The sequence below is a fragment of the Pyrus communis genome, chromosome 4 (assembly GCF_963583255.1).
Source record: "Pyrus communis chromosome 4, drPyrComm1.1, whole genome shotgun sequence".
In the NCBI taxonomy this organism is placed as follows: Eukaryota; Viridiplantae; Streptophyta; class Magnoliopsida; order Rosales; family Rosaceae; genus Pyrus; species Pyrus communis.
Window position 1 is genome coordinate 5,592,111 of NC_084806.1, and position 14,158 is coordinate 5,606,268.

A 14,158-nucleotide genomic window follows, 5' to 3' on the forward strand; every position below is an offset into this window, starting at 1 on the left:
ACATTGTTGTTATTGTTGTTGTTTTTTAAATTTATTGACTTGCAGTTGCAATTTATGAAGAACCAATTTTATCAGGAGGATATTATCGCATTTCTTCGTAGAAAAACCAACACAAAGTAAATGGATCCCATAAAGAAAAAGAGCCAAGTTGGAACGTGTCGATACACTGGTTCAATATCTAATTCATAATATTTTCAGCTTCAAACTTCATAACCGTGCAAGCGAAGAAAACTGCAAGTAACACAATCGAACCACAATCATTTAACTTTTTGATGGAAAGAATATATACATCAGTACTCTCGCATCCCAAACCCAAATAAATAAGCCAATAGAAAGCAAACCTAATAATCTCGCATAAAAAAACTGAAACTAGACAAATATGAATGTTTAATCCTAGTTAGAACATTTTTAATGAAAAGTTGCAAGTTTGAAAATTTAAGATCACATGTATGTTTTTTTTCTGTTTTTGACAGATATAAATGTGAATCGTTCTAATTCAATTTAGAGATGTAGATTTGAGATCTCATTTATTTATTCTTTTTAATAAGCAAAGTAAGCCTTAAAATTTACATTTTTATTTACATTTTCTTGTCATGAGCATTTTACATCCTTTCAAAACTTATTTGTTTGAAAACTTTTCCAACCAATAATAAATGTAAATTATCAATTTCAAGGCATTTGCATACTAATTTTTTTTTGGGTATAAGTCCTACCACATGAGGTGGCAGTGTGTTCTTTGATTTAAAGTTGATTAACATTATATTTATCACAATGATGACTTACGACTTGTAACTGATGAATTGCATGTTGGTGGTCAGGTTTTTTTTTTCAACCATCTGTCATGACTTTAAACCCTCATTTTCTCCATCAGTATAAATTGATTTGTGTAGAATATCACTTGTAATGAGTTACAAATGAGAGAACTGGGCGGCAATAACGATATATAAAGCAGCTGCACAATGGCACCGACCGGTTCCACCTGTGGCCCACGGCGTGCGAGAGGAATACAGAGAGCTTAAACCCTAGCAGTATAGCATTTCCTGATTCGCACGACACAGCCTTTTCATCAACGTGTGAACCACCTTCTCCTCCTCTTCTCTTTTCACCCAAAAAAAGCTACGAACCCTAGAAACTTCAATTAAAGTAAGGGTGTGTTATCCACACATCTATTTTTACTTCTCACACATCTTTTGTTAACTTCTCGCCGTTGATTTTTTTCAATTCATTCGATCCAACGGCCGAAAATTTAAAAAGGTGTGTGAGAAAGTAAACAAAGATGTGTAGATATCACCCCTTAAAAGTATTGTACATGACCAATGGGGTTTCCAACTTTTAACTTTAAAACCTGCCACTCCTTTTATATTTGTTCTATCATGCATGCCAAAACGAAAGGAAAGTGAGACTCTCTCCACTTTCTCAATCACAAATATTCTCCTTTTGCCATCCCCTTCTGCTGGTTTTGGTCGGTGAACATTCTCTTTGCTTGAACTAAAAACATAGGACCTTTTGCCATCCCCTTCTGCTGGTTCTGGTTGGTGAACATTCTCTTTGCTTGAACTAAAAACGTAGGACCATCTACCTCTCCTACTTTGTCCTCTATTTTGCACTTTCTATGAAATTAAAGTGTCTATTATTATAAAACAAATCTTAGTTTGTCAGGTGAAGACATATTTTTCTTTCTTTAATCTACTAATTAATTCCGGTTCTGTTCTACTAGAGAAGTATATATATACATTTTTGAAAGGTGGAGACTTTGGCCGCCCTTGGTATAATATAATCTGAAACTTTGGTGTTACTACTACTAGCTTATTGTCTTTTTACATGGAAGACAACCCCATTATCCAGATCGATCATTCATTAACTTTGGGCTTTAGATTCCATCACCTTCCAATCATGAACTAAATTAAAATACAAGGTTAAGGATTAAGAATGTTATCCATATTCCTAACAAAATACATTACTTTTCCTCATCCAGCTTATTTATAATGGAAAGTTAGCAATTTGGTGCATCTTGTGTTTAGGGTAATTTCGGTACTTTATGTTAGGATTTTTTTGGTAAAACAAGAATTATGATTACTCAATAAAAAAAAAAATTAAAAAAAATCTTTTCCAGACGAAATAATTTGGTCTGGCAAATAAGGTTTCGTTGCCCAAAGTTATGTATGACAGAACTTTGTTGGGCAAAATTCGTTGCATAAGGTTTTGCTCGACTAAAATAAAAAACTGTCGCACAAACGTAGTTTGTCGGATGAAATACCGAAGAGATTTTTGTTGAGCAAAGTGTGTTAACCAACTTTGCTCGACGAGCCAAACTTGTTCAACCAAATAATTTCACAGGGCAAAATTGTATTTTACGGAAAAAAATGAAACATATATTTATCGGGCAAGCAATATAGAGAATTTTTTTTATTTTTTTTAATTAAAACACATGCTTGACGACTTAATTCGTCGGCCAAACTGTTTAAATTTTATTTTCAAATAATATAGATAATATTTAATTTTTATTATATTAATCTCAAAAGATATTATAATATATAAAAAATATTTAATTATATTAAAATTGAAATGTTCGTACAATTATATTAAAACTGAAAGACAAATTTATTCTTGGTGGCGTAATGTCTCTAAGTAAATGTCTAACTGCTTCGATTTGAAGACGTCCATCTGTATAGAATTATAAGTTCTGAAAATAATCGCAGATCTAGTCAATGTCACTCGTCCATCTTATCCACAAAATCCGGGAGAGGGGTGGGGGATGGATCAAAACATCTTCATGAGCTTCATAAGTCATATAGTGCTTGCGCACCATGTGCATCCACCCTCTGAATCGTTGTGTCCACACCGACACCCTCCGCCCTCCTCCACGCCCATTCACTTAAAATATATGTAATTATTAATATTAATTACGCGACAATTACATAATAAAGAGTAAACTACCGATTTCCTCCTTGAATTTTCACCTAATTTTCGATTGATCCCCTAAATTTTTAAATTGGAAAATCAAGGACTTAAACTGATTTTTTTGGCCGATTTCCCCCTACGACTAGTTTTCCATAGATTCCATCCAAATTAACGTTAACTCTTATAACGTGCACACCACGTGACTCTCCTTTGAGAACAAAAAAGTCACTTCGGTAGACCTTCAGACACAAAACCTATAGAATCACACAGATTCGCACAAGTCAACATTTTAGAAAGCTAGGGTTTTCAATTATTTTAAAGAACGAAGTGACCAAACTATCCTCAACTGTTGTGCACATGTTTTTCATTTAACAGGAATTTGGATGAAATGAATGAAAAGCTAACAACAGGGGGAAATTGGCCAAAAAAATTAGTTTAAATCCTTAATTTTTTAATTTAAAATTTTGGGGGTACATCGAAAGTTAAGTGAAAGTTTAGGAGTGAGATCGATAGTTTACTCTAAAAAAATGGCTTATATGTTTTCACCATGATACATATTTTTCCATAGCACCAAGAAAATGGAAATAGAAAGTCATGATTTGATCGGAAACTTTCTGTTCAATTTTTTTTGGTAATTACCGGAAAACATGTAAGATGGTGATCGATTGCAAATGGAAAGGAAAACAAAATCGAAATGGGGGACGATTTATTACCATGTGGACTGCATGCTCTCGCTATATATATGTGGTTGAACCAATGCAAAAAATAAGGTTTGACTAAACCAAGCAGATCTTGCATACAATTTGGCCCGGCAATTAATTCTTGAAAAAATATTGTATGTTAACCAGCAAGATTATGTGCCTGTCAGATGTGATGTTACAAATGTGTATTACTAAAATGCGTTTTAGGTTTAGGGTTTATCATTTAAGATTTGAAAATTTATTTGTCTTATAAATATGAATGAAATTATTAAATTGATAATATATCATCATGTCACTTGTTATAACGGTCAATCTTACAAATTGATTTTTCAAATTCTATAAAGAGAAATTTTATTTGAACTTATACAACATTTTTCTACAATCAGTTTAAATTTTAAATAGAAAATGTCTTTTTACCATATTGCATTATTACCATAAAGTACAAGATGAACTTAACAATAAAACAAAATTGTATCGACAAAACCCAAAACCCATTTATCAAACTCTTAAGACGCTCTCATAGAGAAAATGAGCTATTTTTTATGGATAGATAGTGATTTTGAAGTTTTGAATTCTCTAACTAAGATATGTATCGATTTATGCAACTTTTTTTTTTAATTATAAGTTAATCAACTTTAACTTCTCCGTAAAGACATTGAACAGAACTACTAGTCATCTTCACTGTCATCACGACAGCTAGGAAACAAGACATGTCTGGGCAACAACAATGGACTTATCAATACCACGGGTGAGTGAGTGAGTCCTCACTGACCTGAGCAATTTCGATCACCTACATTAACCGTCTTCCTTACCTTTAAAGTTTTTCTATATCTACATTTGGGGTTTTTTTTTGTGTTTGTAGGTTCTTCACTACCTCCCTGGCCGATCGGTTTTAGCTTTCTTTGCTTGTGGCTACACTTTAATAACCATACCTAATTGACGAGGAGGTGAATTCTTCTTATCAGCTGATTTCTGTTCCTGGATTATAGGAACTGAAGGTGCTTCCTTAAGCTCTTGCACAATGCTAGACTTCCCTGTCACCGCAGCCTGGAAACTTGAAAAAAAGCCAAATTCAATAAGTTAATAGCATGGGTGTAAAAATAAATTTATATATTGAATTGAGTTTGTGATGTTAGTTTAGGTAATAAATTTGGAGTGCTACTAGACCCACCTCAATGTCTTATTTTTCCACCCACATGATAATCCCACCCATCATAGCAAATTAAAAAAAGTAAAATGTTATTTCCCCACCCATCATTATTCCCAAAATAACCATAATATATTTTTTTAAATAACTCTAATATATCTTTAAATAATATTATAAATAAATAAAAATAGAAAAAAAAATGAAAGAAAATGCAAGAGCTGACTATGCAGTATGATATGATTTTTACTGCCTGCCAAAATAGAGTTAAAAATACCAAAAAAAAAAAAAATACTTTCAAGAGAACAAAGTTGTTTTCCACATGAATTGATATATAAACGTACAATTATGTTTAAAATCAATTTATAATTAAGTATGATCGATACAAAATTCAGAAAAGATTGAAATTGTGAAATAAAATAAAGATTTCAAGAAAGTAAATAAATTAATTAAGTCAGCAAGAAATTGAATCAAAGAAAGTACACAAAACACACCGTTTAGGAATTCAAGAGTAAAAGGCACTAGAATTTAGCCGTCACCATTAACAATTCTATGTAGTTCTATCAATTACATTTGAGCTAACATAGACAAACTTTGAAGGTTAGATTTTCCTAATGCATATTCTACTTGTGGCATCAAGCTAAAGTGTATATCCAACATGCAATCTGTCTGTGATATTCTGATCAAATTTAAACATGCAAGACTCATAAAGTTTTGTGAAAACCTTTCGAAAACCCATGAACCCTTAAGAGCGTGACATTCACCTTAAGTGAACTTATAATTATCAATCACAAGAATGATTCATCAATTTTAGGGTAGCATTCCAACATAAACTGCATCCGATTACTTGTTTTGAAAAAAAAAATATTATTAAGAAGAAAAGATAGAAAACACCCTTGTAGAATAAAGTTGTAAATTGACAAAGCTCCTAAACTGAATTGTCCTAGCGAAAACGCTCTATCCCTTTGGGCTCCAAACTCAACATAGAAATAGACTTAGAAATCCGAATCCTATCTAAAATAGGTTTCCCAAATAAATTCATATAACTAGAAAACACATTCTTATCTTAACTTGGGTAATTTGGTCAGCCAAAGAATCCACACGTTTTATGACCAAATCAGCACCAAATCAGGCATACGAGGTGGCGTTGAAAAGATAAAAACGTCTCCTACAATTTTGCAAAGGGAAGTTTCCTTAAAAAAACCGTCATCTTTAATTATGGGCCACAACGCCAAAAACGTGAATCTGGCAGCATTGCTCATCTTCCTTCATTTAATTGCTACGATAAAACGAATTAGAATTTTGGGCTGAGATTTTGACACAATCATCGTCATTGACTTGCGAATCTATTCCAAATGGAATTACTCCAAAAATCCTTTGTTTAATCACTTTTTGCACAAAGTAGACTTACATGTTCTGTTTTAATCAAAATATAAAGCAAAGTATCCAAATTCTCACAAAATAAAAATAAAGTATAACTCAGATTAGGGTAAAAATATAGAATACAGTATCGACTAATGACAGCTCAATCAATCAAAGATTAATGTTTTGTTGGCGTTAGACATGTGTTCACGTAGAAACCTTAAAAACTATTTGTGTTTCCTCTCTTTATTGGGTGATGGACGATGAGTGTGAGTGAGAGAGAGACAGAATTTTGAAAGGAGCAAAGAACAGCGTGGGGAGGAAGAAGAAAAGAAACGAGAAGGAGAAAGAGAAGGCACATAGTCTTTTAATGAATTGGGAAGAACAGAGAGCAGCGCGGGGAAGGAAGAAGAAAAGAAAGGAGCAGGACAAAGAGAAGGCACGAAGTCTAATAACACCGTTGAGCAAAAAAAGTGTCAGTGAGTTTTTTGTCAGGTATCGTGGACCTTTGCCCAACGGCTTAGTATACTTTGCCCGACGAACTATAAGCCGATGAAGTGAAAATTCGTCGAGCAAATGGTGACACAATACACACCAATTTTTCCCCTTTGCCGCCAAAATATTGCCCAAAGAAATTTACTTTACATTGCGATTTTTTTTCATCGCGCAAAGTCTTTGACAAAAACCTAAACGTTGACCATGTTCGGTCGACTAAAGTTTTTTTTTTGTCGGAAAAAGTATCTTGACCCAATGAAAATTGATTTGTCGGGCAAACTTTCGTCAAGCAAATGGTAATTTCTGATAATGACTTTTCTATTATTTACTCTTTGTTTGATAAAAATATGGTTTTTATAAATACACTTTGCAATTTAGTTGGTGGGAAAGGAGTTTGGTTAAATGTAAATTTTTACGTTATGTAGCTGTCTTGGCAAATATGTAACATCTTTTATTCCTTTGAATGAAATAATACTCTGAATTTGTAATCTGTTTGTTCCTTGTTTTTTCGCGTATGTAGCCATCTTGAGGACAACTGCATGAAATGAAATTTTAGACTACAACTTAAGTAATTACCTGGAAGATTGATAATTTAGCCCTAAACCCTAATGCATATAGATGCATAGTATAATTAAAAGCCCGCTAGAGAGATAAAGGGTAGGAAAAGAATCCAAGTAAGGCTATTTTCGTAAAAGAGCCCTATACAAACTGTCTATAAATACTCATGATTCAAGGAAACTCAGAAATAACAATACCTCTCTTTGATCTAAGAAGACATAAAGCGTAAAATAAAGATGAAGAGAAGTAGAAATTCATCTACTCTCCTTTTTTTATTTTTAATTGTCTATGTCACATTTTCTATAGTTTCAATTGATGCAAGAACTCATCACAACAAGAAGAGCAAACCACATAATGAACATCATAAAGGGAAGGGTGGCAGTCATAAATCACATTTGCCTGGCCCTGCTCCAGCCCCTCTTCCTTCCTCTGGTTCTCGAACAACTTTCCCCGTCCTGTCATTCGGAGCCAAGGGTGATGGAGTCTCCGATGATTCAAAGGTAAAACAATAATGGAAAGTGTACACGTGTTTGCATAACTGCATTGTGTGTGTTTGTTTTGAAGAGTCAGAGAGAATAACATATTTTCTTATTATCTTGAGCTAATGCCACCTAATATGCAGGCACTCTTAGCAGCATGGAAAGCTGCCTGCAGGGTTAAAGGGGCAACTGTCGAAATCCCATCAGGATTCAAGTTCCTCGTCCACCCCGTAACACTTGAAGGCGCGTGTATGCCTGACCTTGTTCTTCAGGTTTATTAATTTTCTCTCTTCTTTTATCACTTTATCACCATATTCTTCTATATTACGAAATAATTAAATAAATGGAAAAATGTAAAAAGGACATGCTTTTTTGATTTTCTCCAAGTTAAAAATGTTAAATATGCAAACATAATTAATTTGTTAATTTGGAATTCCAACAGATAGATGGAACTCTCTTGGCTCCATCAAAAGCAGGTTCCTGGCCAGATTCCGGTTTGTTACAATGGATAAACTTAAAATACGTCCATAACTTCACCATCCAGGGCACTGGTAGTGTTGATGGCCAGGGCTTTGACTGGTGGAGCAAGTCCAACCACATCCCGAAATCGAAACCCACTGTAATTATTTTTTCTCTTGTTGTCTAATTATTTTCTTAATCATGATTTAATTAACTTGATGACATGCATGCATTATAATTCCCTGCAAGCGCTTTCCATAATATTTCTTCATTGCATGCAGGCTTTAAGATTTTATTCAGGCTTTGACGTCACAGTTCGCGATATCAAAATCTTAAACAGTCCTCAGTGCCATCTAAAATTTGACAACTCTGCGTCGATCAAAGTTGACAACATTACCATAACTTCACCAGAGAATAGCCCAAACACTGACGGCATTCACTTGCAAAACACCAAAAATGTGGAAATTCAGCATTCTACTATTGGCTGTGGTAAGAATTAACAATCAGGCCATAATATATACGTGATCATAAATTACTCCCTCCTTTCTTTTTGTCGTTTACATGAGAGTTATTACTGACACTCCAAAAAATCTATGAGCATTTCAAATTTATGAAACACAAGAGGAAAATTTGTACATATATATAAAAGAGTGCATTCATATTTTTGAAAGGTCAGTAGCAACACAATTTTTTTTTCCCTTAAAACCAGTCAGTTCCTAGTGCCTAGATCGTGCAGTGCACACTTGAAAGTATAGTTAGGTGGTACGAGGAAGAAAAATTTGAAAAATTTTCATGGTGGCTAAAAAAAGTATTTTAAACGGTAAACTGCCACTGAAGCCAGGAGGGAATGCAGAATTAGGAAAAAAAATAGCGCAACTTGCCGACTGGACTTTTTAAAATCTCTGGCTACTCTGCGGGACTGATCGAACTCCACTTTATAATATTATATACTTTTAAATTCGTGTGTTTGATTTCTACTTTTAATTTTAACAGGAGATGACTGTGTGTCCATACAAACAGGCTGCGATAATGTTCATGTTCATCATATTAAATGTGGCCCTGGCCATGGCATAAGGTATGTCGTATCGCATTGTCGATCACCAATTTTATTATTTAATATCAAATTTAAAAATTAATTATGATCCCTTTTCAATTTTAATTATTTTTAATTTTTGTAGTACGTCTGAGTTTTTTTGGAATTATTATTATCTTGGTGATGCATCAATTTATTATTTCTTTTTGTTCTTACAGTCTAGGAGGACTTGGAGGAAACCAAAGTACAGCATGTGTCTCAAACATTATTGTGAACGACATTTCATTCAACAACACTCAATTAGGAGTTAGGATCAAGACTTGGCCGGTATATAAATACATAATATATATATATATATATATATATATATATATTAAACCTAATTATATGATCTTACTAGAATAGTTTCAATTAAACCATGTATTTTCTATGTTACGCAGATGAATTCGATTCAGCTAATTAAATCCTTGATTTTTACAGGGCGGACGGGGATCTGTGAAGAATGTATCATTTTCGAATATCGAGGTTTCCAATGTGGGCAAACCTATCGTGATAGACCAGAACTATTGTGACAAAAAATTAAAAAAAATTATGTGCAAGAAAAACCATAGAGGAGCTGTAGCAATCTCAGGTGTTAAATACGAACGGATTACCGGGAATTATACACAGCAGCCTATTCTTCTAAATTGTAGCAGTGACACTCCATGCACAGATGTGGACCTTATTGATATTCAGCTCAAGCCAATATCTGAGAAGCTGAGGTCATCACCTGGACGTGATTGGTGTCAAAACTCTTACGGGAAGACAAAAGCTCCATTGGTTCCTTCAAGCATAGACTACTGCTTGGGAAGAGATGGGAATCCACTACTCAAGAATATAGCAAAGTCACACGAGAAGAATATTATGTGTTAGAAAAATTTATTGAATATTTTAGTGCATGGCTTCCTTGATAGCTTCCATTCTACAAAAATATATTTAGTGATTGAATGTGATGGTGTTAGCTTATGTGGTCTTTGTAATGTAATAATTCAGTTTGTAAACTTTGTATTACGAATAAAAGCAAATAATGTGATACGTATTAGCATGGTCTTTCATTCATCTGCTAAAAATACAGGTTTTAAGATTAAATTTATGAATTGGATAATGCTTGTGTCCCTCCCGTGATTAACGAACATTTACCATCCGAATATCATAATCAGAATTGTTCATTCTCTTTATAAGCAAAAAATTATTCAATTTGGAGATCTTAATTAAGCATAAAACAAATGGGCGGTTCATCATGAGAATGTCACTTGTTATCAAAATCGTTAATTGGTTTAACATGTATGAATGACTAAACGATCTACAAATTGAAGGATTTTTTGCATATATGATATTTAGATGATGATAAAGAGTATAAACGGTTCCGAATATGATGTTTTGATGGTAAACGTTTGTTAATTGTAAGTGGGGGACAAGTAAGTCTCACCACGGGGAACACAAGCATTATCCTTATGAATTTTCTCTTAATCTCACAAAATTACAACAAAGGTTTGTGATGGTGAACTTGTAGTACTTTATTTTCTCCACATTGGCGGAATTTATAGGAGAACCAAAGTACAATAAATATAATTAGAAAACAAATCTAAACAATAACCTAGAATACAAGTAAGATCAGTACTAAGAAATAAATCAAAACAAGTTTAACCCACAAAAACAAGAAAATCGAGACCTTAAAAGACTCAAAGACTCAAAGGTTTTGTATGAAATACCCTGGGTTGATTCTCTTTCGGTATAGTAAATATAACCTGATGTTGTCTCAATTATTTAAATTTGTGCTCACTTTAAATCATCTATTCTGATCACTCGTTATTTTACTAACAAAAGTGTCCATATTTTAAAACCCCGACCCGTTTGAGTGGGTCTGACTTAGCTTTTGAGTTGGATGGATTGTAATGTTTAAACTTTAAGGTGTTTGTGAGGGAGTTTTGGTGGAGGTAGTGGAAGAGAAGGTGGGTGATCATACCGTCCAACGCAGGCTTTAGGGGGGGCTCAACGCACGCGCATGGCCTAAGAAATTTTACATAAACAAATAAAGATGATGTGGTGCCTGTTTCTTTAGGGTAAATAATCATGCACGTACTGTCTGTCTACTCCTTTTTTTAAGTCTTTGAATATTTGATCATTCCTTATTAGTATTGGTTAACTCATTCCAAATCTGCAGAGCCCAGCCTGTGACAACGTCGTTCTTTTAACATCTTTTCACACGCTCAACGCCACACATAACATTGTTAACTTTCTACAAATTTTCTTTAAAAATAAATGGGGCGTTTTGATATAGGCGCCTCGTTTTTTAATTTTTTAGATTAAACATACACTCATTTTGAAAATTTGATCTAACATTTTCCTAAAATTTTGGTTATTAATTTCTGCTTTTCACATAAGTTCAATTTTGTTTATAATTTTAGTTTTTCACGACTTCTCCTGCACATTTCGTTTTCTTTTTTTTTCTTTTCCTATTATCCCTATATTTGTGCATTTATTATCCATCTCTATGCATTTTTTTGTTGTTTGTTATAATTTTTACTTTTTTTTTTTTGTGAATATAGTAGAATATTTATAAAAAAAATTGTTAGATTTTATTATTTAGAAGACCCAACACATAATAAAGATTTGTTTGATTATATAGCTACGTCTAGTTACCTATAATATGAACACATTTAGTTTTATAGTGGATTTGATTTTTTGTATTTCTCGGTACATTTGGAATGTAAATGTACCAAAAATGGTTATCTGATAGAGACATTTGGTTTTGCGGTACATTTGAGATTTTTTGTTCATTTGGTCTTTTGGTACATTTAGAATCTAAACGTACCAAAAGGGTTGTCTGCCAATGGGCACATTTGATTTTATGGTACATTTGAAATCTAAACGTACCAAAAGTCGATACTTTTGTTCTCAAATGTACCATAAGTTTTAAGTATATTTTTTATATATCTATACGTGAAAAAAAGATGTATTGAAGACTTTTTATTGAGACATTTTTAATAGAAGGAGATTTTTTTTTTAAATACTGATAATAAGGAAATGAGGAATTAGTTAATTAATTTTTTATTTTATTTTATTAAAAAAATATCATTTAATGCGTAGAAGGGAATTGATGAAATTAAATTCCTATATTATAGGCAATTAGTTGCTAAGTTACCTTATGCCTCTATATAAATGCATTTAAATTAATGACATGAAAATAAATAAATAGAAAATTATTGAGGTGACAATTGATCAAAGCATCTTAATCAAATCTTTAAAAGGAATGAATGTTTAATCTAACAACTATAGAAAAGATGTACGACATTCTAATTTTCCCAAAATAAATAAACTTAACGAGATATAGCAAAAATTAAACAGCCACCAAAACTCCTCATCCCAAAACCCGTCAACCGCCCCAATCTCAAGCAGCAACCCTTACTCGCCCCGCCTAAAAATCACCCGATCATCAACCTCTTTTTCTCTTTCTCCCTCACCAAATCCAGATTTAAGAAACCCCTAAACCCACTCCCACCTATCAACAAGAAAACCAAACTCCTAAATTTGGATGTCGGAGCAGTTTATAAATTTGATCTAAAAAATTAGTTTATCTAACATTACTCATTTATCAATTCATCAACGTTCATTTATTGATCCAGTAACTTAAAAGAACGCTTCCCTCACTTAAATATCATGTAAATTAGTAATATGAATTACGCGACAATTTGATAATTAAAAAAAAATCACTTACATGTTCTCACCATAGTACATGTTTTTCCATATCGCCAAGAAAATGAAAATACAGTGTTTTTTGGTAATTACGGGAAAACATGTAAGATGGTGATCGGTTGCAAATGGATGGGAAAACAAAATCAAAATGGGGTTGATTACCATGTTGCATGCTCTAGCTATATATAATTTACGTGGGTTTTTGTTGTTTTTATTTTGTCAAATTATATATATATATATATATATGTGTGTGTGTGTGTGTGTGTGTGTGTGTGTGGTTGAACTAATGCAAAAATAACCAAGCAGATCATGCGTACAAATTGGCCCTTCAATTAATTCTTGAAAAAATATTGTATGTTAACCAGCATGATTATGTGCCCTGTCAGATGTGATGTTACAAATTGATTACTAAAATGCGTCTTAGGTTTAGGGTTGTATGTCCTATAAATATGGGTGAAATTAATAAATTGATATTATATCAGCATATCACCTGTTATAACGGTCAGGCAGGCATGGGCTTCAAGAAGTTCACCTCTTTGTCACTGGTCTTTCTTGCATCGGCCAGCTTCCACTCAAGGCAAGCTCAAGGAGCTGGGGGCAACCTATGCGCCGGAGCTGACCACGCAGCCCGCTGCCGCTCGGTTGTGGGAACAGCGAAAGCCCCATGTGCCGTCATGGAAACAATCGTTAACCGACTGATTTGTGAGGCAAAGCAAGCAAAAACTTCTGCTACTAGGCTTCCCCCCGAGGACCCTCCAATTTTCAAAGAAACCTTGAAAACTATTTGTGTTTCCTTTCTTTGTCGGGCAGTGGGATTTACCCGATATTCTTCATTCCAAACAATCAAGGATTAATGTTTTGTTGGCGTTAGGTGCGCGTTATCATAAAAACAAAATTAGTTTTCATATCATCGTCCAACGTAACACCCCAGATCATGAGCAAAAAAATTTCCAACGTAATGCGTCGATGATGTACAATATTTGAACTCACTTTTATCATATACCATCATCAAATAAATAAATAGCAAATTAAAGTCGAGAACTACACGTTAAGCAACAAAGTGCTCCAAAGTGTTGGGAATCTAGAAGATCTTTCACGAAACTTGGGCTTAGGCTGAAGTAGTAAAGGGAAGGCTCAAATCTCTCTCAACCCAAACGCCATACACATGAACCCCAGTTTAGTAATGGGCACACCCTAGGCCTATATTGCATGCCAGAAGGTTCACATGCCCAACAGAAGCCCACATTGCATGATAATTCCAGGCTTCCAGCTGCGTCAAAGATCAGACCAG

At 33.6% G+C, this 14,158-nt stretch overlaps 1 protein-coding gene across 1 annotated transcript; it reads left to right on the forward strand.

Moving 5' to 3' along the window:
* Window positions 1-7,378: 7,378 nt before the first annotated feature.
* LOC137733036 (polygalacturonase At1g48100-like) lies at window positions 7,379-10,268 on the forward strand. Its single transcript, XM_068472262.1, has 7 exons — window positions 7,379-7,661; window positions 7,784-7,912; window positions 8,083-8,259; window positions 8,381-8,588; window positions 9,093-9,174; window positions 9,351-9,459; window positions 9,613-10,268. Exons 1-7 carry the CDS (start codon window positions 7,398-7,400, stop codon window positions 10,042-10,044), a joined length of 1,401 nt encoding a protein of 466 aa, XP_068328363.1. The 5' UTR covers window positions 7,379-7,397; the 3' UTR covers window positions 10,045-10,268.
* The last annotated feature ends 3,890 nt before the right edge of the window (window positions 10,269-14,158 follow it).

Coding starts and splice junctions, on each gene's coding strand:
- LOC137733036 (XM_068472262.1), top strand. CDS start 7,398: ATGAAGAGAAGTAGAAATTCATCTACTCTCCTTTTTTTATTTTTAATT. Junction 8,260..8,380: donor TCCCGAAATCGAAACCCACT/GTAATTATTTTT, acceptor CATTGCATGCAG/GCTTTAAGATTTTATTCAGG. Junction 8,589..9,092: donor GCATTCTACTATTGGCTGTG/GTAAGAATTAAC, acceptor TAATTTTAACAG/GAGATGACTGTGTGTCCATA.